The sequence below is a fragment of the Gastrolobium bilobum genome, unplaced genomic scaffold (genome assembly GCF_033153095.1).
Source record: "Gastrolobium bilobum isolate Gb01-03AN ecotype WA unplaced genomic scaffold, APGP_CSIRO_Gbil_v1 utg21709, whole genome shotgun sequence".
Lineage (NCBI taxonomy): Eukaryota > Viridiplantae > Streptophyta > Magnoliopsida > Fabales > Fabaceae > Gastrolobium > Gastrolobium bilobum.
The window spans coordinates 229,382-255,128 of NW_026898833.1; the positions used below are offsets into that span (position 1 = coordinate 229,382).

General features: G+C 36.4%; 2 protein-coding genes across 2 annotated transcripts; both read right to left on the minus strand.

Annotated features, from left to right (window-relative positions):
* Positions 1–7,658: 7,658 nt before the first annotated feature.
* LOC133284577 (uncharacterized) lies at positions 7,659–10,388 on the minus strand. The gene is made up of 2 exons (XM_061481622.1): positions 8,417–10,388; positions 7,659–8,087 (listed from the first exon to the last, which is right to left on the minus strand). Exons 1-2 carry the CDS (start codon positions 10,226–10,228, stop codon positions 7,977–7,979), a joined length of 1,923 nt encoding a protein of 640 aa, XP_061337606.1. The 5' UTR covers positions 10,229–10,388; the 3' UTR covers positions 7,659–7,976.
* Positions 10,389–11,677: 1,289 nt separating this feature from the next.
* On the minus strand, positions 11,678–14,567 carry LOC133284605 (ABC transporter G family member 26). The gene is made up of 9 exons (XM_061481666.1): positions 14,424–14,567; positions 13,994–14,283; positions 13,722–13,877; positions 13,412–13,595; positions 13,031–13,309; positions 12,674–12,958; positions 12,309–12,593; positions 12,122–12,229; positions 11,678–11,944 (listed from the first exon to the last, which is right to left on the minus strand). The coding sequence occupies exons 1-9, from the start codon at positions 14,565–14,567 to the stop codon at positions 11,678–11,680; spliced, it is 1,998 nt and encodes a 665-aa protein (XP_061337650.1).
* Between the last annotated feature and the right edge of the window lie 11,180 nt (positions 14,568–25,747).

The following is a 25,747-nucleotide window of genomic DNA, read 5'->3' on the forward strand; positions in this document are numbered from 1 at the left end:
TGATTTGAGTTATAAAAGTTATGAGTATGTTTTGGTAGGAAAGCATTGTGTATTAAACTTTGATTTAATGATGAATCTTTGATGTCTTGGATGTAAGAAATGAAAATAAGCATTTGTATGTATGTAAAAAAATTAGAAAAAAATCCTATGATTTCCTCTACATGTTCGGCCATCATAGGTGAAGAGTAGGTTGTTGTGCAAATTTTTTATCTTAAGTATTAGGAAGGTTTAATGTGTAGGAATTAAGTGGAAATTTGATAAATTAGTGAGAATGCCAAAGTGGGAAAAATTATATGAAATATGCCCTTAGGTTTAGGCCTTGTGGGGCTTTGGAGGGACTTTATGCTCCAAAAATTAAGTTGGAACCTTATGAAAACATGTATTTGTATGTGTAAGTTACGTGTAAGTGAAGAAAAAGAACTTTTGTCTATGTCCTTGTAGTGTTCGACCTAGAGGGTGGTATAGGAGTATATTTTGTTACATTTTATTGTAAATAAAATGTGTTGTAATTCATTGTATAAAATTGATGAGTTAAGAAGTGAAATGACTCGAAAAATGGTTGAAAAATACTTTGATTTCCTAAGGGTATGTCCGCGGTGTTTGAAGTAAAATGGCATGAATGATATTGAAAATTCTCAAGTGAATACTTGATTTAAATTAAAGAATGCTAACGAGTATAAGGTGGTCTAGACTTGTGTATTGGCATAACATTGGCAAAAGTATAAAGAAAGGAAAATAAGCGATAAAATGTATGCTTATGAAATAATCATGGCATAGTATCATTTTATTGATGCATTGTAAATTATTCTCTAGGTGTGCCTAGGGATTGAGAAGGATCGGAAATCTCTTGAAGCGATAAAAGTAACTTGGTCCACAAGTAAGTGTATTGGTAAAGCTTCAAGAGGTAAGCTCTATGTTTAAGGAGTCTTTTCCTGCTTGAGTGCTCCACCATGGTTAGTGAACTATGGTTGGACTGTATGACTGTGATTTAGATGCTTTGTATAGATGCATTCATATAGAGTTATTTGATAACATGATATGTTTTGCTCTGATATGACTTCTGTAATATGATTTCTGTAACAATCTCTGGCCATTGATTGTATAGTACCCGGACGTCCGCTTTGGGGTCCTCCCTCGGGACTGATGGTGTACGCCTCTGATATGTCTGGTTCCGCTTTGGGGTCCTCCCTCGGGAACACGTGCACTGATTTCCGCTTGGGGTCCTCCCTTGGGAATGACGGCGCACATCTCTGATATGATATGTATATATGCTCTGTTCTGTTATGATATCTGTTATATGTTGTATTCGTATACTTTGTATCTGACTTTCATGCAGGAGTGAGCCAGGGGTATGGAGAATTCTCTATAAACCTGGAGCTTATTGAGATTTGTAATCTCACCCCTCTTTGGGGACATATTTTCAGGTGCCCAGATTCCCGGTGAGTCCTCACTAGGCAGGGACACGACACGTGGCTGAGGCAGTTGACAGATCGGATTTTGAGTGGCTGTAGGCTACTACCTTTTTGGAGTGTTTGATGTCTTTTAGTATTTTCGCATTTGATGGATCATGATATTGATCCTTTATTTTGTATATGGCATGTATATGTTTTGTACATGTCTGTCGCTTTGATGCATGTACATTTGGGTATTCAGGCACGTTATATGATGAGGTAGTATTCAGATATGTTTACGTGTTGGATTGCATGTTGTTAGATATAGTGGCACTGAGCCAAGTTATGCATGCGCCCATGGATGGGCATTTGATTATATTTGTATAAACTGTTTATCAGGAAATGCTTCTGTGTGGGATTGGAAAATCCCCAGCTGTCCGATTTATAGAGGAAACTCTGCCCGATTTTCGTTTACGACGAATGAGAATTTAAAAAGAAAAAGAAAAAGAAAAAGTTAGCTCGTATTTTCAGAAGTTAAGTTTTCCGCTGTTTTCTGTTTTATCATATGTATGTTAATTGAACCGGCTCGAGACGGGGATGTTACAATATACACAAATTTAAATGAAAAATTAATATGATATTATTTTGACGGGAGATGATATACTTACCATCAATTAATTTTACCACTTCTTAACATTAAATATTAACCGTTAATTTTTTGGAAATTAATAATTAATTAATAAGTATCATCTAATAAATTATAATCATCAGATTGACAAAAACTAACTATTAAGATTTTGTGATAAAATATGGTAAACTTAATTGGTAGTAAGTGGATCCCTTCCATATTTTGACATATTAATTGAATTATTTAGGACATAAAATACTTTTAATAATTATTATTTATCTTTTTTGTATTATACAAATTCATATTTTAACTCCATCTCAATTAATATTATCAATATAAATAAAATAAAAATATTTCATTGATAAAATACAAATAAATAAAATAAAATAATAATTTTTTAAAATTTATTTTATTTTATTTTTGGGTTCATAAATCGGTATAGAGGCAGGTCATAAGGAAGCCAGATAAAGGTCGAGGTGTGATTTGACTTTGTTATTTGTGGATCCTACGTATACATGTGCAAACCAATGCATAACAAAATTTTGTACAAAAGTCACATACATAAAGGCAACTTCCTATCGACTTCCGAAGAACAATTACCATCAACTTATGTTCTTTTTCCAATTATCTACGTTATATAGCTCTTAAAATAGGTCAGTCTGTCCGTCCCATTAGATCCTAATTTGTATGAATTAGGGATAAAAAATCTGCAGCGCCAAATAAATATCAATAATAAAGATTTGTACGGACCAAAAATATTATGGGTTAGGGACCAATCCGCAAGCCATCCAAAATATTTATAATTTTATAATTTTTTATCGTATTTGATTCATTAAAAAATATTTTAACAAATAAATATTTAACACCTTCTTAGCCTATTTTATATAAATTTTAAATTTTTTATAATTTATTTTTGGAAAAAATATTTGTCTTTTTAAAAGATATAACTTTGTGTCGTTAATTAATGGTTATAATTTATTATGTCAAATTTATAATAAATTATAACTATTAATTGACGAAGATCAACGGTTAAAATCTAAAATGACACAATATTATATCTTTAAAAGTACAAATGTTTTCCCCAAAATTTTAATAAAATAATATTTGTATACAAATATACAAGTGAAAATGTAAACAAAATTTTAATATAAGTCAAAATTTAGTTATTACTTTACTAAATTCATTATTAAAGGATGACATGAAATAAAGATTTTCTTCCTAATAAGAGTTATAATAGAATACAACTCTGGTGAAAAACTAAAAGTAACGATGGAAAAATGATTTAAATATCAATATTGAATAACTTCTCTTGGTATGTTATATATTTGAAAGTAAAATCATTTATTTTCTTCAAATACTACCGCTACAAAAAAAAAATAGTTATTATTATTTACAAAATTACTAATATACAATATGTTTCAATACAAATTTGGATATATAACATACTTAGATGTCAATAGAAAGTTTTATTTTTATTAATGCACAGATGAAATCCTCAATTGAAACATATCATTGATGAAAAATTTATTTTTGTTATAAAATAGTATGAATGACCTTTCACATGCTTCATAACATGTGATTCTTTATTTTTCATGAGCTTTAATGTATTATATAATCATGACACTAATGAAAACATAAAAAATAAAAAAAAATTAAGGGAATATTTCTGTACATGTGATTTGACTTTATCATATGTGTATTGTACGTGTACATGTGCAAACCAATGCATAACAAAATTTTGTACAAAAGTCACATACATAAAGGCAGCTTCCTATTGACTTCCGAAGAACAATTAGCATCAACTTATGTTCTTTTTCCAAGTATGTACGTCTACAATAATCTGCATGTTTTCCATTTTTGCTATTCTTTTTTTTTTTTTAATGAAAAATCCGAGAGTAAAGTATTCTATAATGACCCTAACTGGTAAATCTTAGTTAGAGATTTAATTTAAGGATTTAAATGCCATAATTAGATTCAGTGAGCGATTTCGAGTATTTTTGACTGTAATCATGACTATGTTATGAACAGTGCGTTCTGCCGAAGAATTTACAGTTTTGTGAATTAACGGGTAGAGCTTAAATGAGCAAAATAATTTTAGGAACATAATTTGATAATTCTGACGACAAATATGAGTTCAGAACAAAAAATTGTATAGTCTGGCACTTTCCGTGAAAATCTCGTGAATAGTGTTTTTACCGGGTATTTTGTACTGCTGTTTAAGCAACCGGTAGAGCCCAGAAAAAAATAATTGATGAAATAAGAATAAGAAAGTCCAATATATGCCAAGCAAGTCAATATAGGCCCAAGAAAATGATAAGTTTATAAGTTTAAGTTTCATAAGTAAATGAAGTACAATTAGTGATTCACAGTGCATTTCGTCAAAAACGGTGCAAAAATCATACTGTGAATTATGAATATTGTTTTGTAAGAATTAAAAATAAATATAAATGATTTTAGAAAAATAAAAATATGTTTGTAGCATTGAGTTAGTTCCGGGTCAGTTTAAGTGAAAATACGCGAAAGAAAAACATCTGTTAAAAAGTCACATGTGGCTATAAAGCTTTGTCATTCAAGTGAATCACTATTCACACAACTAAAACTCCTTTCTCTCTCTTGCAAGCCGTGGAGTTCATCATGGAAGGGGGGGGTTTAGGGCTTTATTTCTTTTCTTGATTTCTTCTTGAATATGCCACCAAATCCAATGACCCACCACATGAAATTGATTGGAAACCACTCAATGAATCCATTCCTCCTATCCATTTGAGCTATAGTTGAGTGTGTGAAGAGTTATTCCTCCTCTCATTTTCGAGTTACTATTCATTGGAGGAGAAAAAGTGAGTTTTTGATGGAGCTTGGCTTGGAGGTTGCTTTCTAGGCTTTGGGAAGTTGATTAGTGGTAAGAAACCTTTGTTTCCATGATGTTATTTTGATGGTTTGTGTCATAGAAATTGTGAGCATATGTTGGTGTGAAATAAATTAGTTTAAAATTTGAATTGATGATGGATTGATGATGTGTTGGATATAGGAATGTGGAATAAGCATATGAACATGTATAAAAAATTGGAAAAAAAAATCCCATGGTGACATACCCTAGATTTCGGCCTTGATAGGGTAATTAGGGATGATGCACAAAGATTTATTGTATGTATTGGGAAGGTTTAATGTGCTTGAATAAGAGGAAATTTGATGAGTTAGTAAGAATGTTAAATTTGAAAGAAAATCCTTTGAAACATACCCTTGATGTTTCGTCCTTGAAGGATTTAAAGAGCTTGAGATTCCCAAAAATTAAATTGGAACTTGGTATATATATATATATTTATGTACGTGTAGTTGTTAAATTAAGTGAGGAAAATGTATTGTAAAAGAGAATGATCCTTGGAAATTCCCTTAAAGGATTCGACATATAGGGTGTTTAGGGAAAGATGTTGTCATATTTTATTTTAATAAAATATGTGTGTTTCAAAGTATGAAAATGATAAGGCATGAAGTGAAATGGTTTGAAAAGAAATCATGGAAAAATATATTGATTTCCTAATTTTAGGCTCACGGTCCTTTAAAGTAAAATGTTATGATTTATGTTGGAAATTCGTAAGGGAATGGATGATTAAATTAAAGAACACCAACGGTTATAAAGAGGTCTAGACTTGTGTATTGGCATAGGATTGGCAAAAATGCAAAGAAATGAAAAGAAGCGATAAAATGTGTGCCTTATGTGAAAGCTAGGCATGATGGCATTTTATTAATTGGTATTTGTGGATTCTTGCTCTAGGTGTACCTAGGGACTAAAAAGGAATCAGAATCTCTTGAAGATATATAAGTAACTTGTGCAACAAGTAAGGGTATTGGTAAAGCTTCAAGAGGTAAGCTCTATGTTTAAGGAGTCTTTTCCTGCTTGAGTGCTCCACCATGGTTAGTGAACTATGGTTGGACTGTATGACTGTGATTTAGATGCTTTGTATAGATGCATTCATATAGAGTTATTTGATAACATGATATGTTTTGCTCTGATATGACTTCTGTAATATGATTTCTGTAACAATCTCTGGCCATTGATTGTATAGTACCCGGACGTCCGCTTTGGGGTCCTCCCTCGGGACTGATGGTGTACTCCTCTGATATGTCTGGTTCCGCTTTGGGGTCCTCCCTCGGGAACACGTGCGTTGATTTCCGCTTGGGGTCCTCCCTTGGGAATGACGGCGCACATCTCTGATATGATATGGATATATGCTCTGTTCTGTTATGATATCTGTTATATGTTGTATTTGTATACTCTGTATCTGAATTTCATGCAGGAGTGAGCCAGGGGTATGGAGAATTCTCTATAAACCTGGAGCTTATTGAGATTTGTAATCTCACCCCTCTTTGGGGACACATTTTCAGGGGCCCAGATTTCCGGTGAGTCCTCACTAGGCAGGGACACGACACGTGGCTGAGGCAGTTGACAGACCGGATTTTGAGTGGCTGTAGGCTACTACCTTTTTGGAGTGTTTGATGTATTTTAGTATTTTCGCATTTGATGGATCATGATATTGATCCTTTATTTTGTATATGGCCTGTATATGTTTTGTACATGTCTATCAGTTTGATGCATGTACATTTGAGTATTCAGGAACGTTATATGATGATGTAGTATTCAGATAGGTTTATGTTTTGATGGCATGCTGTTAGATTTAGTGGCACGGAGCCATGTTATGCATGCGCCCATGTATGGGTATTTGATTATATTTGGATATCTGGTATTTCTGAATTGATATGTTGTATAAACTGCTTATCAGGAAATGCTTCTGAGTGGGATTGGAAAATCCCCAGTTGTCCGATTTATAGAGGAAACTCTGCCCGATTTTCGTTTACGCCGAGTAAGAATTAAGCTAGAAAAAGAAAAAGTAGCTCATATTTTTGTAAGTTAAGTCTTCCGCTGTTTCTGTTTGTATCATATGTATGTTAATTGAACCGGCTCGAGACGGGGATGTTACATATTCTCCCGTTTTCCATAACTAAGATTAAATCCTGCAACCAATTTTAAAATATTATCAAACTTGGATTGATTAGTTGAGCGTTTAAAGGTTCCGTGCATGCTTTAGGCTTCTCAATCACATGTCCATGTGTTTCTTGTGATGTGTTCCTTCAGGATAATGCTCAATTATTTACACCTCACGTAGCACTTCTTGTCACGTACATTACTTTATCATTAAATACTACTTCCTCAATCAATAGTTTTTGTATAAATAACATGTATATGGTGAAAATCAATGCTCGCTATATACTAGAGCTACAATTCTCATTTGTTATCTTTTCTTTATGTCATTAATAAGTTGATCCTTTGATAGAATTTCTTAGTGGAGAAAGGAACGAAACTCCAAGAACAATTTCACTAACAAACTAATCAACAGCTACAATGTTCTGCTATCAGATTATTTATACATTACAATATACTCCTAACAATCTGGACAACTAAACTTGGTGGATGTATACATACTTTAAGATGATAACTTAGTTAGCAGACATGTAATGGTGAGGATACACAGATTTAAACCTTATGAGATCTGTGAGATTTTCTGAGAATCAACCTTAAATTGTTACTAACACACATCTCAACCGTTAAATCCAAGAAAATAGCAGGTAATATTAATTTTCCCACAAGCTCATATGTGTTTTTGTATTTATTTTTGCCTTTGGGTACAATGAATAAGAAAAATTCTTTCAAGAATACCCGTACAGGACTAAATGTACAACACCAGTACAACTATGGAACAATCGCCACCAAGTGAAAATCTTTGTGACCCCTAAAATGGAGAAAAAGAAGAGGAAAACAAAGTCCTATTTTAACAATTATAATAATCTAATGATACAAAGATATAATTACAAACAAATCAAGATACAAGCTCCATTAATAGAGTGGCAAAGAACAATGTACTTGCAGCCATCTTCAACTGCAAATCAATACCGTAGGTAGATGTCTAGCTTGCCTTCTGCTTGGCCTCTTCATCAGGTTCGCCCAAAACAAATTCAGCATATAAATCCTTCAGAGCAATCATAACTGTAGTTATCAATGGCCCCATAATAGCTCCCTGTGGAACAACATACTCCTTCAATCAATATGACAATGTTACGGAAAACAAGAGAAGTGCACATGATTTACTACATCAATTCAATGGATACTACAAGCCAAGGCACAATGTTTACAAAAGCAGACAGCATATGTTTCTTCATAGCTGAGTCCAACATTATAAAATTGATTTCACATCAAATTATGCAGGCAAACCAGTCTTAATTTTAAAACAATATGGATCGGAACCTTCAGATAATCTAAATGACAGACACAGTATGAGATACTATGAAGTACAAATTGCTTATACAAAAATATCAGAAAATAAAATCATAGAGGGTAACAATATACCTCTAGAGCTGATGGAAACAACGTCATTCCCCCAATGATACTCAGCCCAGTAAGATATGCGCTATTCCCAGGCACATCTTCCAGAATTTCAGTTGCTCCATAATCCATGAGGAAAAGGTGAATAACAGACAAGACAATGGCCACTATGTATCTTCCTTCAAGCATTAGTTGTATTGCTGCTGGGATTGTTGCAAGCCAAGATGGAAATATGGGTAGCAAAGGGCTTATGAAGGCAAGGACAGTTGACATATACAAGAAATGTATTCTGTAGAGCCTAAATAAAAGCCAAGTCAGACATCCCTGGAAAAATGCAATCTCAGCAGTGGCCAAAAGGACTCCTGAAATAGCTTTATCCAACACTTCAACACATCTGACCCTAGCTGAGTTTGAAATTGGAAGCATGTGCATCACTTGTTCTGTTACCCCACCAGACTCTGATGTGATGAGATAATACAAAACCCAGAAAAATACCATTGTCTGAGATACAAAATTGAAAACCCCTGCAGCTCCAGAGATTATGGAATTCAAAATGGAGAAAACAAACTTTGCACCACCTCCAAGCACAGTTGTACTACTAGCTAGAATACGTTGACCGACATCCATTCCTTTAATGGCAAATCCTTTTGCCTTTTCAACCAAATCCTCACGAGTGATTATAATCTCGCGAAAAAGGGTGTCTACTTCTGTATAAATCTGGCTCCATTCCCTATTTCTAACCCGACTCTTCAAACTCAAGAACTTTTCAGTGTACGGTGAGGGTGTGATTAAAGCTGTTGAAGGTTGAGAAGAGTTAGCAGGACTAGTTATCACAAATTGCTTAATACCGGTCACAAATTCCGTCATATTGTACTGTTTTGCCAAACCATCAATCTGATCAGACACTGTCTCATAGAACTGAGTAGTGCACCTATCTACCATTCCAGGAACATCATTCTCGTCCATCCACTTCCTAACCCCAATTTTCTCAGCATAATTGCTCTCTTCCACATGCAATTTCAGCGAAATCACAGCATCTTTCCCTTCAACTCCAATCTTATAAGAGAAGAATATCACCCCAGTCAAAAAACCAACAATCATACCTACAATCAACCCAACAGCAACAATGGTTTTCAACCTCTTCAATATCCCTCTGGTGAAAAAGGCACCAATTGCGCTACGCCCGAAGCTGATACTCCTAAATGAAGAAAAAGTGGAATCTACATTCTTTGAACTGAAAACAAAGCCTAATCCGAGAAGTGGCAAAGACCCAACACCACCAAGCCTCTCATAAGCGATAACGAAAATCCCAAAAGACAAGAGCAAACGAAGTAAAGTGGAAAACCCACTTCGCTTTCTTGCAAGAGGGTTCTCAGGTTTTGGTTTCCTGAGAATAAACCTGAAAGAAGCTTCGCGAATCTCAACGAGGGTGGTTACAAAGACCCTGAAAATGGAAAGGGGAACGGCGAAGAAGGTGTAGAAGAGGCCTAGTTTGAGAGGCTGAGACCAAAAGGAAACGATGGTTTGGTGAATGAGTCTAAGAGGGATGGAACAGAGCACAGCCCATTGAAGGGGTTTGAGATATTGTTCCAACAGTTTGCAGAGACCGTAGAGAACGATAATGGTGAGGGCAAGACCAGCGTGGGCCATGGCTATGTAGAGGGCGAGGCGTACCTGGGAGTCGCCGGAAAGATTGAATTTTTGATCGGCATTCGATGGCGGCGGCGCGTGTGGTGGAGGAGATGAGGTGGGTTTTCGCACAGATGCGGATCGGAACATGTCCTGCCATGGTAGGGTGGTGGCGGAGTTCGGATCAGAATATGGGACAAGCTCCATAAAACACAACACACCACACACAAAGTCAGAAACAAAATAGTGGATATGTTTACGAATGTGGTTGTGGTTGTGTCAGAATGAGTTTTCAGTTTGACTCAGTACTCAACACATGATGAGAGAGAGAGAGAGAGAGACAGAGAGATGAATATGATCAATCATTTGATATGCAAGTTTTCGGTAAAAAAGAGGAAAACGGAATTGGTGCTTAGCTTTGAGTGTGCGATTGATTACACTCACGTTGATTTGTTAACAATGATTAAGTTATAAGTCTCCCTAAGCCATTAATTAAGTAATATATATATATATATTTTTTATAACAATTAAGTAATATTTTAGGATGAGGATATATTTACAACAAAAAGGTTTACCACATTTATAATCAATCTAATCACTGTTGATTTTTATCAATCTAACGATTATCATTTATTGAAATTAATAATTAATTAATAAATGCGATCCAATAATTTCTAATAAATAATAACTGTTAGATTGACGAAAATCAATGATGATTAGGTTGGTTATAAAGGTTGTAAATTTTTTTAGTGGTAAGTATATCTTTTCTCATGTTTTAGAGCATATTAACAATTTTATTTTTTATTTAATGATTTAAATTTCATTTCTTTAATTAATGCACTCATTAACTAACCCTTAAGTCTAGGACTGAGCGTACGGAACTTGGTAGGAAGTTACTAAGTCAACAACTTGTCCTTCTAGCGGGTTGGCCTGATATGTTTTTGTGCTGGGCCTGGTAGTTTTTGATGGACGTAATGTTGGCCCGATGACCCAGGCCCATACTCATTGCAAAAATGTTGAATGTTCTTTAAAGGTTATTTAAAGAAAATAAAATTCTGAAAATATAAAAAATATTAAAGGAATATTTTTTGTTTTTATTTAAAAATTTAATATAATTATTAAGTTTTTAAATTTAAAGAAATACTTCTCAATTTATAATCTTAATGCCTTAGGTGCTGTGTCATTAGTAATTTTTTGAAAATCAGATAGGCTATTAAACTAAATTAAAGGGGCAATTCAAGTTATTCAACTTTTTTCCCCCATAAAAGAGATGTGTAAAATGAGAACATAAAAAATAAGTTATAGAAACAAAATAATGTTTTTTTGGGCAATAACTCTGTACTTTTTATTTCAAAAAGGTTGTTAAAAGTATCATCCAACTACACTAATCTTCATTTAAGTGTAGAAATCGAATATTATATTTATAGAAAAAATTTAAATATAAGATCACTAGAGTGAGCTAGAGACTTGAATAATTTGTGTGAGATTATAGTTCAATGCATAAGAGAAAAAAACTATAGATATCTCGTCACTGCATTAATATCGCATCAAGCCGTAACTTACATAATATTCATGAAGTGCATTTCTTTAAGAAAATTGGTAGAAGTTGAATCCAGTGTCTCTTTAGCCTTAAAACAAAACAAGTTTCATCAAAGACTAATTGCAAACGTCAATTCGTCTTCGGAGACAGAAGTAGGCAAACAACCTAAAGCATAGAGCCATGGCCAACAGAACCCATACTTCACTTAACCCTCCTTTCAAGTTTACTGTGTCAAATGAAGGTGAACTCTGAAGGGTCCTGCACCCTCCTTTGCTTTCACACTCATATAGTTGGTCTCCTGAATACTGCACTTTTAGAAGCAGTCTGAACCCATAGTACATGAACGACAAATACTTCAACCACTGCATGAACTTTGGTATGTGCTGCAACACATTCAAGTTTTCTGAGTGTTACTCTTATTAAATGAGATCATAAATTGAATGATTACCGTATTCAACAGACTCCTATTTTAGTTCTGTCTCAGTTTCTTTATGGGAATTTTTCATTCTATTGCACCTAGTACTGTTTTTACTAACATTGTTGCTATTTCTTGTGCATACCTGGACATAATAACCACCTGTTAGAAGGAATAACATTAGTATCAAAGAAGCAACCATTCCTGCTCTTTGAATGCTCATAACTGCAGCTCCAAATAGTTCTCCTGCACCCTATTAACAACAAAATGTTCATTAAGGCTTTGAACAAATGATAAATCACTAACCTATTCTGAGTGTTGAAATAACTTACTTGACTTGTTATAGCTATTAACAGCACTGCAAACAACGTCAGGAAAAAGCAAGCAACAGTTCTCTTAAAGCCAGCCATGAAGTACAAGATAAGCATGAAAAATGTAGGATAGAAAACATGTGCCACCATGTCACACAGTGTGCTGCATGCATAGTATACACTTAGTCTATACATGTCTGCTTTCCTTTCTTTCACCAAGTAAACCTTTTCAAATGGGAAGACATAGACTGCTCCAAAAATACATGAAGATGTCCAGAATATACAGATATAGAACATTAAACCAACCTGCAGCAAAGATAGTAAAGAGATGGGTAGATTAGAAGCCCAGTTTTGTAACATATGAAAAACAATGCCATGGAAATTACCTGATCTCTGAGTTGAGCCTCTGTATTGGTTGAAGATTTCCACCAAAGAAGCCCCAACAAAAGTGCGATTCCAAGTGCTTGAACTAGTCTTAATTTATCAAAATAGTCCTTGCATCTTGCTCTGAATGTTCTCTTATAAAGAATAACGAATTGGTCCAACCAACTCAATGTCCATTCCTTTTTAACCTGAATAGCTACTTGAAGATGTTCTGGTGTGTTTGCTGTTCCATGATTCTCTTCTTTTTCTTTTGGCTCCAGTAAGTCTTTATACTTGAGTTGTAGATACTAATAATAAAGAAACAATTATTAAGTGGTAATGAGATAGAACAAGCATATAATACTTATAATGAATCCTACTTTAATAACAGTTTTTGAAGGGTCAGTAGATTCTTGATCTTCCAAAATATCTCGTGGGACATTTATGTCATCCACTTGTCCAGTTGCCAAGTCAAGCAAGAACTCTGCAGGATTCATTGGTATTTCCGGAATGAACCTCAAAGATGAAAAGTACTCTATTGAGTCTCTAGCCTTCCCATAGTAAACGGGATAGCCTTCTGATATCAGAAGAAGTTTGTCAAACATGTGAAAGATTCTGCTGGATGGCTGGTGAATTGTTGTGATTATGGTCCTTCCACCCTATAGGTAAATCAGAAGTATTTTTCAGCATATATTCCGAATTCCGCGGTTCTGGACATGAAGCATGTTATCAAAATGACAGTTAAATTTAGTTCCTGATACCTTGGCAAGTCCCTGAAGAGTAACAAGCAGTCTGTTTGCTGAGGTGGAATCAAGGCCTGAAGTTGGTTCATCAAGTAGCAGCAGTGAAGGATCAACAAGAATTTCATAGCCTATGCTTGTTCTCTTCCTTTCTCCTCCTGATATGCCTTTGAGAAATCCCCCACCTATTTTTGTGTGGCGACATCTGTAGTTATACAAGAGATTATTTAGGGAAAAACATTTTTATTTCTTTCTTTTGGAGGAACTTGTAGTTAATTTGAGCATTCAATAATCTTATGTAAGGTCAAATGTAGACCTTTGCAAAACACACCTTTCAAGGCCTAGCTCCTTGACTGTGCTTTCCACTCTAGCATATTTTTGTTGCTTGCTCATGTTGGTTGGCAGCCTTAAGAATGCAGAGAAGATTAATGTTTCTTCTACTGTAAGTTGTGGGAAAAGCACATCCTCTTGTGTCACAAATCCAATCCTATAAGGCAGAAAAAAAAAAAAAAGAGTACAATATCAGCACATATTATGCTTCATGAAAATGTGAAGTGTATGTCAAGTCATAGATGCTGATTCATGTCTATGAAACTGTTTAACCTCCTCTTGACAGCCGAAGTATATTGCACATCATTATAAGTTATCTTTCCCTTTACATTGTCAAGTAATCTTCCTCCTACAACCCTCAACAAGGTTGTCTTCCCACTACCAGAAGGACCCATCAAAGCAAGAATTTCTCCAGGACCAATGCTTCCTGTGATACCCTTTAAAATTTTCTTGTATCTATCTTCTTCCACGTGGAGTTGTGTGGCTACCTTTGACACCATTATCTTCACTGGGTTATTAGAAGCTGCTTGGCTATTTCTCACCTTATACTCTACATCTTCAAACTGCACATTCATGAAAATTTGTCTATTATTTTCATAAAAAATTGCTGACAAAAGTACTCTAATTGATACCAGTTTCCAATATTAAGTAGTGAATCACCAAGACTCTCATTGTGGAATTATGGCATTTAATTTGTCCCTACCTTGAGATATACGGGGAGGGGGGGATCTTGGTTGAAACAGGAATCCTCAACTTGAATGTCAATCTCTGAGTAACTATTAGGAAGGTATGCCTGAGGCATGAACTCCATGCTGTGACCAAAGCCATTGCTCCCTGCAATCTGCATGGAACCAACGGATGGGGGTGACATTGACATGTCCTCAATCTCATCCTCTCTTCCATTTTCCATGATCTTGAATGTTAATGAGAACTAGGTCGAAGCTAAGTCTAATAATAAAGTTTAGATGTCGTGAGTCAACTGCATCAGACCAAGAGCTTTCCTATATATGGAGGCAGAATTTTGGTTGGTGTGCCACATACTTTTCATGGCATGTTCTTGGTCCACGAATGTTGTTCTCACATATCCTTTCTAATCAACCATTATGATTTGTCATAAGAACATGTCAAGAACATGAAACAATTGCCTTGGTAAGTAACTGAACGTTTATGACATATACCTCTGTGTAAAGAACCAATTCAACCCAAAAGCTTAAGCTGTTGGGTGAGGCTACGTTAATGGTTTTATATATCTCAACACGCCCCCTCACACGAGAGCCCACTGGGCTTGAAGGGTGGACAATGCACAGGCCCACCTACCTGTGCGAACAAAGAAATTTCACTTGAAAGAAAGTAGAGGGCGGTGAGGTTCGAACCCGGTACACTGAGGCTTGAAGAGTTGCACATACAACCAATGTGGGACTATATATCTCAACACGCCCCCTCACACAAGAGCCCATTGGGCTTGAAGAGTGGACAATGCAACAGGCCCAGTCTAACCTGTGCTAAGAAATGCCACAAGAGAAAGTGAGAGGCGACGAGGCTCTGATACCATGTAAAGAACATTGGGATACACCACCCCAAAAGCTAGCTCAAAGGGTGGGAGTGCTCAAGACCTTATAAACTCCACATTAGTTGCACATACAACCAATGTGGGACTATATATCTCAACACTCTGCATTTTATCAGATAGATGCAACTCATCTCATTTAAAAAAGAACAACAGTTCTTTTACAATGGAAAAAATGGCGAAATTATGTGAATGGAATTAAAAAATTCTATCCTTAATAGGAATGTAAATTTGTATATTCACCGTTACTAGTTAAAATATTTTTTTTTATTAGCTCGAAATATTTATTTATAATTGTAATGCCCGGCCGCTTCTTCAAGAATCAATGATTATCCCCACATACTAACACGAGACTTTTCAGTGTGTTTTTTTCTCACTCGCACACTTTCCGGGAAAACTTTCCAGGAGATCACCCATCCCAGAATTACCCCAAGTCAAACATGCTTAACTATGGAGTTCTTCCGTTCCGAGCTACCGAAAAGCAGATGCATCTTGTTAGTATAGATAGTACCAATCAATTCTGATAAGCTATCCCAAACTGTGCAGTCTCATACCTGCACAGTCTTTGAAATCCCTTTATTTCGGGTGTCGATTCGATTCATTCGTTCATGTAACCCCCTGCTGGAAGCCGCTCATTGTCCATGCCCTTTCGCATCGGCGATCACTCCCCACCCTCATCAGCGCTCGGGATGTTACATGCCCACCAGCTTCCGCCGGGTTCGCGATCACTCCCCGCCCTCATCAGCGCTTGGGATGTTACATGCCCACTAGCTTTCGCCTGGTTCGTCCTCGAACTACACCGTATTAGAAGAGAGGCCTGCTCTGATACCACTTGTAACGCCTGGCCGCTTCAAGAATCAATGACTATCCCCACATACTAACACGAGACTTTTCAGTGTGCTTTTTTCTCACTGGTACATTTTCCGGGAAAACTTCTCAGGAGGTCACCCATCCCAGAATTACCTCAAGTCAAGCACGCTTAACTATGGAGTTCTTCCGTTCCAGGCTACCGAAAAGCAAATGCATCTTGTTAGTATAGGTAGTACCAATTAATTCGTATAAGTTATCCCAAACTATGCAGTCTTATACCTGCACAGTCTTTGGAATCCCTCTATTTCGGGTGTCAATTCGATTCATTCGTTCATGTTGTTAAAATGGCATCAACCACTCGTTGTTGATTGCATTAATTAAGTGTATGTTATATACACAAAGATACAAAAGAGGTTGTTGCACCGTATTGCAACATATCAGCGAAATAATAACAAATAAGCTAATCCTAAGTTGGTGTAACAAATCGATAAGAAACTAACAGCTAGGTACAGAAAATAATCCTAACAGATACGTATCACAACAGGCAGCAATATGAGGAGCCTTCTACGCTAACACTCCCCCTCAAGTTGGAGCATGAAGATTTGAAATGCCCAACTTGGGAAGAAAAGCAAGGAAAAAAGCTTGACCAAGAGCTTTGGTGAAAATATCAGCCCGTTGTAACTGGGATCGAATAAAACGGGTTTGAATTGTCTTGGCCGTCAATTGCTCCCGTACAAAATGACAATCAATTTCTATGTGCTTAGTTCGTTCATGAAAGACGGGATTGGCTGCGATATGTAACACAGATTGATTATCACAATACAGATCCATTGGTGTAGCATAAAGGACGTTTAAAGAAGCAAGAAACGCCTTGAGCCATATTAATTCTGTTGTTGCCGCAGCCATTGAGCGTTATTCAGCTTCTGCGGATGAACGAGACACAGTGATTTGTTTCTTTGTCTTCCATGAAATTGGAGAGGTGCCAAGCATAATGAAAAAACCAGAAATGGAACGCCGAGTCAAAGGACAACTTGCCCAGTCGGAGTCACAAAAAGCATGAATTTGCAGATCACTATGGGAAGAAAGTAGTATTCCTTGACCAGGATTCATTTTAATGTATCTGAGGACCCGAATTGCATCTTCGTAATGGGCCTCCTTGGGTGTCTGCATAAATTGCGAGAGGATGTGAACTGCATAACTCAAGTCTGGGCGAGTGATAGTGAGATAAACTAGCTTACCAATTATTCGTCTATATCTAGCGGGATCAGAATACTCTGGTCCATCAGCTAAAGCGAGGCGATGATTTTGCTCAATTGGAAAAGCTACTGGACGGCAATTCAACAAGCCAGTTTCATGGAGAATATCCAACGCATATTTACGCTGACATAGAAAAATGCCATCTTTGTTGCGGGCAATTTCGATCCCCAAAAAATATTTTAAATCACCCAAATCTTTAATTTTGAAGCATTTATTAAGATAATTTTTCACTTTGGCACAAGCGTCAGAGTCATTTCCTGCTAGAACAATGTCATCAACATAGATCAACAAAGCCAAAAATATTGAACCATGCTTAAATGTGAACAAAGTATGATCCGCCTGAGATTGAACAAAACCATAGTCCAGAAGAGACGAGCTTAACTTGGCAAACCAATTGCGAGGAGATTGACGGAGACCATATAAAGAACGTTGCAGACGGCATACCTTGCTTCCTTGACCCTAAGCAAACCCCGGTGGTATGCGCATGTACACTTCTTCATCCAGATCACCATTAAGAAACGTGTTATGCACATCCATTTGGTGTAGATACCATCCTTTTGCAGCAGCAACCGAGAGAAAAGTTCTGACACTAACCATTTTTGCCACTGGAGCATATGTCTCATTAAAATCCTCACCCTCAACTTGATGACTTCCAGCTATCACTAAACGTGCCTTGTATCGTTCAATTTTCCCGTTGGAGAGATATTTTATTTTGTACACCCACTTGCATGGGAGTGCATGTTTACCCTTAGGCAGATCAGTAATCTTCCACGTTTGGTTTTCTTCAAGAGCTTGGATTTCTTGTGCCAGTGCCTTATGCCATTCATGTTTGGTCACGACTTCTTTAAATGATCGTGGCTCAGTACCTGTGTCTATGGCAGCAACAAAATTGCGATGGTTTTGGTAGAAACGATTAGTAGTCACATAATTGACTATAGGATAGCGCATACCTGAGGGAAGACTGGATTGATTGACCTGAGAAGCATGTGTATGTGTTTCAACCAGATTGCACGTGTAATCATTTAAATAAGGTGGTGCTTTGCGTGTTCGGGAGGAACAAATTAAGTTTGCAGGAGCAGGAACTGGTGCAGCTTCGGTAGTAACCTGAGTGTCATCTTCTTGTGCAGCTGGGAGCAATGCAGCGTCATCTTCTTGTGCACATTCATCAGCCGCAGGAGCTGGGAGCAACGCTGGTGCGTGGTTAGGACTAGGAGACGGTGCTGTTGATGATTCAACGATCCCCCTGACATCAAGGCCCACAACAGGAGAGTCAGTGTCCGATGGAATAAAGGAAGGCAGGGTTGGAGTACAAGGGAGTACAGTATTACTGGCAAAAGGAAATCGACTTCATGAAATGTGACATCGCGAGAGACAGAAACTTCATCAGTTTGCATGTCATAAACCCTCCAACCCTTCTTACCATATAGATAGCCAAGGAACATGCACCGACGTGACCTGGGGCTGAATTTGTCCAACGGCTTCGGTTGAATGGAGGCATAGCACAGACACCCGAATACCTTTAAGTGGTCATAGACAGGGACGCAACCATATAATATCTCATGTGGAGTTTTGCTATGAAGGATTTTAGTTGGAGTCCTGTTGATAATATGCGCTGCAGCCATGACACTATCACCCCAAAATTGAATTGGTAAATTAGCCTGAAACATAAGTGCACGAGAAACATTGAGAATATGTCTATGCTTTCGTTCGACACAACCATTTTGTTGTGGTGTGTAAGCACATGAGGTCTGATGGAGGATGCCATTTTTAGTAAATAAGTCTTGTAACTTTTTGGATGTAAACTCAGTACCATTATCGGAACGAACACATTGAACGTTGATGCCAAATTGAGTGTGTACCATGAGAATAAATTTGCGTAAAATTGCATATGTTTCACTCTTTTCACTCATTAAATTAACCCACACAACACAGCTACAATCATCAACTATAGTGAGGAAATAATGCGCACCAGAAAGAGACGAGGTTCTATAAGGACCCCAAGTATCACAATGAATGAGTTCAAAGATTTTATTGCTCTTACGTTCATGAACAAGAAATATTGCTTTGCACGGTGACACACATCACAGGCATTATTGCTTACAATACGAAAATTAAAACTATAAATTAGAGACACTGCATCATGAGAAGCATGGCCCAAACGTTGATGTCATAACGCATACGTATCATAGGAACGAGCAGCAAACACAGCAGCTTGAGTGGGACGAAACACATACACACCATCTCTTTGATCACCTAATCCAATCTCCATCCTCAGCTTGCGGTCCTGCACAATGCAATTTTCACTAGTAAAAACAACGTGCACATTATGTTCTCTAGATAAGGCAGAGACAGAAATGAGATTGCTTGCTTGAACTATAGTTAATTTTCACTAGTTAATTGTGGCACAAAAAGGACATTAGATAAAGAGAAGGAATGAGCCAGAACTATAGTTCCTTGCTTGATAGCATATGTAACATTCCATTAGGCAATTCCACGGCCAAAGGTGTAATATTTTGAACATCATGAAGCAAAGCAAGTGTTCCTGTCATATGACGTGAAGCACCATTATCAATAAGCCAATTACAATGAATATGTTTACCAGATAACTTGTCTGTCGAGGGCTGAGGTTTGTCAACTAAGGAAATCAATTGTGTGACAACTTCTGGTGTTAAAATGGAAAAAGCATTGGTTTGCTCCAATGGGTCCACGGTTTGAGCCACATTGGCAGTGAGTTGTCTTGCTAAGAAGCCACTGGGGGAATGATTTCTGTTACCTCCAAAATTCCTATCATGTGAAGCATGCCTGTCTCCACCAAAGTATCCAGATCGACTGCGACCTCTCCCCCTGCCACCGCTGCGATCAGCAACAAAACCACCACTACGATCAGCAGGGAAACGATCAGGATAACCTATGATCTTCCAGCAACGAGAGGCATCATGATTTGTCTTGCCACAATGAATGCAAGGAGGACGCTCCATTGGTTTGTCAGGTGCAGGAGTTTGAGAGGCGAAGCCAATGACATCAACGTTGGCATTCTGATTACGTGCTATCATGCGGTGAGTTTCTTCCTGGGTCACAAGTGCATACACCTTGTTCATTGTGGGCAATGGAGATTGATTAAGGATTTGAGAACGCAAGTTCCCATAAATGGACTCATCCAGCCCCATCAAGAATGTGTATACACGATCATGTTCGCGTTCTTCTTCAATATCCTTTGCGTAAAGGCAATCGGCAGCACAAGCACACTGACGATATGTCTTGCTGCTCTGAAGTTCATCCCACACGGCTCGCAACTGCATGTAATAATCTCCAATGGCACTGCCCTTTTGTCTGATGGTCGTCAGATTCACCTTCAGTTGGTATTGACGCGAAAAATTCTCCACAGCGTAACGTTCCTTCAGGTCGTCCCAGAGTTCCTTTGCTTCGTCAAAACACTTTATGAACGGTTGTAACTTGGGATCAATGGTGTTGTGAATCCAGCCATTGATCATAGAATTACACATTTCCCATGCACGTCATTCGTCTGTCTGCGTTTTCTCAGGCTTCTTCAAAGAGCCATCCACAAATACAAGCCTATTCTTTGCTTTGAGGGCATTTTTCATCAGTTTTGCCCTTCATAATTCGATTATCCTCGTAGCATAACTGTTGTGAGGAGTATGCCTGGGCTATCTGATCCTGCCAAATAAAATGGTGAACTGGGGTCCGAAGGCTTCGAACCATGTAACACCCCGTATATATCCGGTAATGTTATCATACTATCGTATTAAACTGCGCTTAATTAAAAATGCGGAATATCTTTTTCTTTTCAATTATGATGTCATTATCATTACCAACTTGCTTATTAATCAATTAATAAAACATTGCATGTATGTAAATTGCAATAAAACAGCTAACTGAAAAACCTCATAAAATAAATAACATAAATGAGTCTCTAGTCACGGAACTACATCAGGTAGACCGGACCAACTACCAGTTTATACAACTCCAATCTAAAAGTACTAACAGCAAGTGTCATGGACAATCCACATGCTCACTCAAATAAGGAAACAAAGCTCAACATAGTCTTAACAACATCAACATAATAATAAGGTGCAGAAAACATAAGCAGCATCCAATTCAGTCATGCTAGCAAATAAGCAGTAATATCATCAACTAAGCTCTGGCCTCCTGCCGCCAGAGGCATCAGTACCCAAACTACCTGAACCTGAAATAAGCATTCCCCAAACGTGGGGTAAGATCTCTAAACCAGAAATCTCAGTAAGATAGTGAGTCCTCCAGGATCTTCCACCCCAAGCTCACTTACATGTGCAATATAAGTTCAAAAGCAAATTATCATTTATCAGTTCTAAAACAGTGTAATGCAGCAGATAATCATGTCATGTGTGTCAATACTATTCTACTGGCCAGAGAAGTGCAGGAATACGTCTATTACCCACACATAGTGCAAGATGCTACTTGCATCCACCCCGGACTACCGTATTGTATGACGCCACATACTCAGGCTCCCCGTCAAGATGGAACAACACATGCATATTAAAAGCCATTAACACATAAAGCTCAACAACAATTCATATATATCAAAGCATGTAACACAGCATGCATATAACCATACCCCAATGGGACATGGTGGAACCACAACATGGCTAAACCGAGGACACAAAAGCTTACCTTGTAAACTAGTTATCCAATACCAAGAGTCCAATACAAGCTCACAACCCAAACACCGCAGAATCACAATCTAATTTGGACCAACAATCATATCAATACATAGCTCATAAGCATAAACATAAAGACAACGTTTCTCTTTTACGTTTTACGTCTTAAGGCTCCATACCAAGCCATAAGCCCTTAATCCCTTGATTCTGACTTACATTAATTAATTACAGAAGTTCCACTTCCTCAAACTAGGGTCCACAAACCCATAGATCAGTTCTGAATGAACAGTACGCTGTTGTTCCTCGCAAACCCAAAATATCCGGATATCCTTCGGGGACATATCCGGATATCCAATGTCCGGATATCACATATCCGTATATTTTCACATCAATATCCGGATATCTGATATCCGGATATTTCAAGAGAAATATCCGGATATTTCGCGACAGAATGCAATTTTGCATTTTCGCGAAGATATCCCTTCAAGGTTCCATTTTTAACACTTTCAGGAGCTTAAACATGCATCTTAAGGTCCATTTAGGTTCATATGACAGTTGGTTACTTGTTTAATTCATTAAACATGCCAAGACACCTCTTTCACTCATCAAAACACATGATCAAGGTTGGTACAACTCACCAAAGGCTCAAAACAGAGAAGTAAAGGCTCTTGGAGCTCTCTAATATGCCTCCAAGGTTCTGACTTCCCTCAACCATGAAAATGGTGATCAAATGTTGGTTCTTCCTTCACAAAGGTTGACACTTTGAAGCTCAAAATGCCAAGACCAAGGTTCCCAACACCCAACTCACAAACTCAGCTCTCAACAAACTTCAAACAGTGGCCAACTACTCAGAAGATGCACTCTCACACCCTCACAATGATAACCCTCAAGTGTATACAAGCTCAAAGATGCAAGGAAACAAGTAAAGGTGATCACTTGGTCAAGAAAATGGTGAAGAAAGGCCAAGAACTCCAAACACCATCTGACCAGCCACCAACACTCACGAATGATTAGTTTTCTAGGGTTTTGTGCCCTCACATAAGTGTATATATAGCGGTTTAACAATTAAACACACAGTATTAACTTTAATTGCTACGCTTAGCATTTTAATCCTAAACTTTGGAATCTGAATCTAATCAATTTTACAAGAATTATCATATTTTTCTTATATTTTTCGGAGCACCTTTCCGGTATGCGCTTTTCCAAAGCCGGTATCATTTCAGACACCAATTCTCATTATTTTAACTTGAAATTAGTTTTACAAGTCCTATATATTATTCCCATAATATATAATCACTTTTCATAATTTTCCGAGATATTTTTCCGGTACACATTTATACCGACTAGCAGAACCGGTATCTGCACTTTTCTTCCGAAAAGCGACTTTCAGCTTTATTATTCACTTACTATAATTATTAGAGCCTCAAAATAACTATTAGGGTCAATTATGGAATTATTTCCTAATTTCACATAATTAATTAATTAAATCCCTTAATTAACGGTGTGGGTTCTTACAAACCACTACTGGCTTCTCGTGCCATATTGAACAATTACAGCAAAGGCTGTCAAACTCGATGATATGCAAAAGCATAACTGGATCGCTCTGATGCCATGTTAAAATGGCATCAACCACTCGTTGTTGATTGCATTAATTAAGTGTATGTTATATACACAAAGATACAAAAAGAGATTGTTGCACCGTATTGCAACATATCAGCGAAATAATAACAAATAAGCTAATCCTAAGTTGGTGTAACAAACCGATAAGAAACTAACAGCTAGGTACAGAAAATAATCCTAACAGATACGTATCACAACAGGCAGCAATATGAGGAGCCTTCTACGCTAACACATGTAATCCTCCGCTGGAAACCTATCAGGAGCCGCTCCTTGTCCATGCTCTTTCGCACCGATCACTCCCCGCGCTCATCAGCGCTCAGGATGTTACAATAATAGTTTACTTAGAGTTGACTCTTAATTGTATATCTTTGCAACGTGGAGAACAGAATTATGTAAGTAGAAAAATAACTTCATAGTACACTTCATCCCAAGGAGAAGCTATTTACTGGGGGCCGGGGAATGAAAAAAAGATGTAAAAAAAAAGATTACAACAAGTTGTGGTCATTGTTTTGTTCTTTTAATATATTAGTTGCGACATTATTTCAAGAGAAAATATGTAAAAGATAAATCTCTCTCCTATACTAACAAAATGGTGGGCCCTTTAATTTCTTTTCTTTTCTTCTTTTTTTATAAAATAGAGGTCCCACATTGTTTGTCTCACCAACATAAGATAAGTTATCTTCTATTGCATAAGAACAGTAAATCCCTTATTTCAATATTAGTTGTTTTTATACATATCTGAAATTATGTGGAACCTTTTTTTATGTACAATCGAATATGGGCTTCTAACTTGGTCCGAACATTGTAAAAATTATTCAAACTAGTCTGATCGTAATTGAAGGGGTTGACTTTTTAGTAACATAGATATTTTACTTAAGAGATGTCAGTATAGATAAAAGGATACTAGTTGGTGAAAGATTCAAAGTTTCAACATCATAATTACAGTTAAATTTTAAAAAACAAAAACAGTGTAACTAGAAATTATGAAGTACAAACATTTCAAAAAACCTAAAGAGTCGGTGTTGAATATTTTGACACGTGATCAATATTTTTGATACATTGATCTATCTGACACACAAATTTGATCATATCTAATATTGTCAAAAGGCATTTTTATAATAAAATTATAATTTTAAAAAAAATTAAAATATATTTAATAAAAACTTTAAAAAGTGTTATTCTACATGAAAATGCTCCATAAATATAACCTACATTATTTATGGTTTCTATAGATATTTTATTTTATATTAATGTAATGAAATTATGAAAATAATTTATTTTCTTTGAATTTTTTTGGTTAAATTGATGGATATTATAATTTTTTTATTTGTTCGTTAAATTATTGAATATAAAATATAATATACATTATATATATTTAAAATATTATTAAAAGATGTCCTAAAGTCTCAAAATTTAAATTCTTTTAGAATTGAGATATTGAAGTGTTGTACCATATGATATTGCACGCCAGTGCTACATATACTAGAGGCTCCTTGAATTTTAATATAAAATTTGACATCCTTTTAGTTTAATATTATATTTTTTTTAAATGCAATTATGTTATAAATACTTTACTGCTTAATTTTTTAAAAAACTTAATTATTCATGGGTTTTATTATTTTCATATTAAAGGAGATAAGTTATCTCGTGTCACAGAGAAAAATTTGTGCAATCTACCACCTGAAAAAAAAATGGCATAATTATCGAAAAATGTGTAGAAAAAAAAAATTATTTCATATAATATAAGAATAATTTTTCCTGAAATTTTATGTTAAACCAAACTATAGCCCTGAGTACGGGTGAAAGTGGGCTGGGCTGGGCCAAACTTTGTCCCGAAAAGTCCAAGCCTACGCAAAAAAATTTCAATTTGGCCTGACTCAAGCCTAGTACGAGTCTAACTGTTAGCCTGACTTGGCCTGTTTGTAAAAAAAAAAAAAAAAAATAGCCTGGCCTAACCCGTTGGCCTGTTAATTTTTAACTTCCAAACAAAACCATGAATCAACTTTACAAAATACTCAAATTCTGTTGTTAAACAAAAAATCATAATTTCAACGTCCAAACAGAATCATGAATCACTACAAAACTCATATAATCTACATTTAAGTCACTATCAAAAGC

Bases quoted from the DNA above. Each gene is read 5' to 3' on its own strand.
- LOC133284605 (XM_061481666.1), bottom strand. From the start codon at position 14,567: ATGCAGATTGCAGGGAGCAATGGCTTTGGTCACAGCATGGAGTTCATG. The intron at 13,310-13,411 runs GTATCAGGAACT...ATTTACCTATAG, and splicing joins CTCTTCAGGGACTTGCCAAG to GGTGGAAGGACCATAATCAC. The intron at 12,230-12,308 runs GTAAGTTATTTC...TGTTGTTAATAG, and splicing joins TAATAGCTATAACAAGTCAA to GGTGCAGGAGAACTATTTGG.
- LOC133284577 (XM_061481622.1), bottom strand. From the start codon at position 10,228: ATGGAGCTTGTCCCATATTCTGATCCGAACTCCGCCACCACCCTACCA. The intron at 8,088-8,416 runs GTATATTGTTAC...GTTGTTCCACAG, and splicing joins TGTTTCCATCAGCTCTAGAG to GGAGCTATTATGGGGCCATT.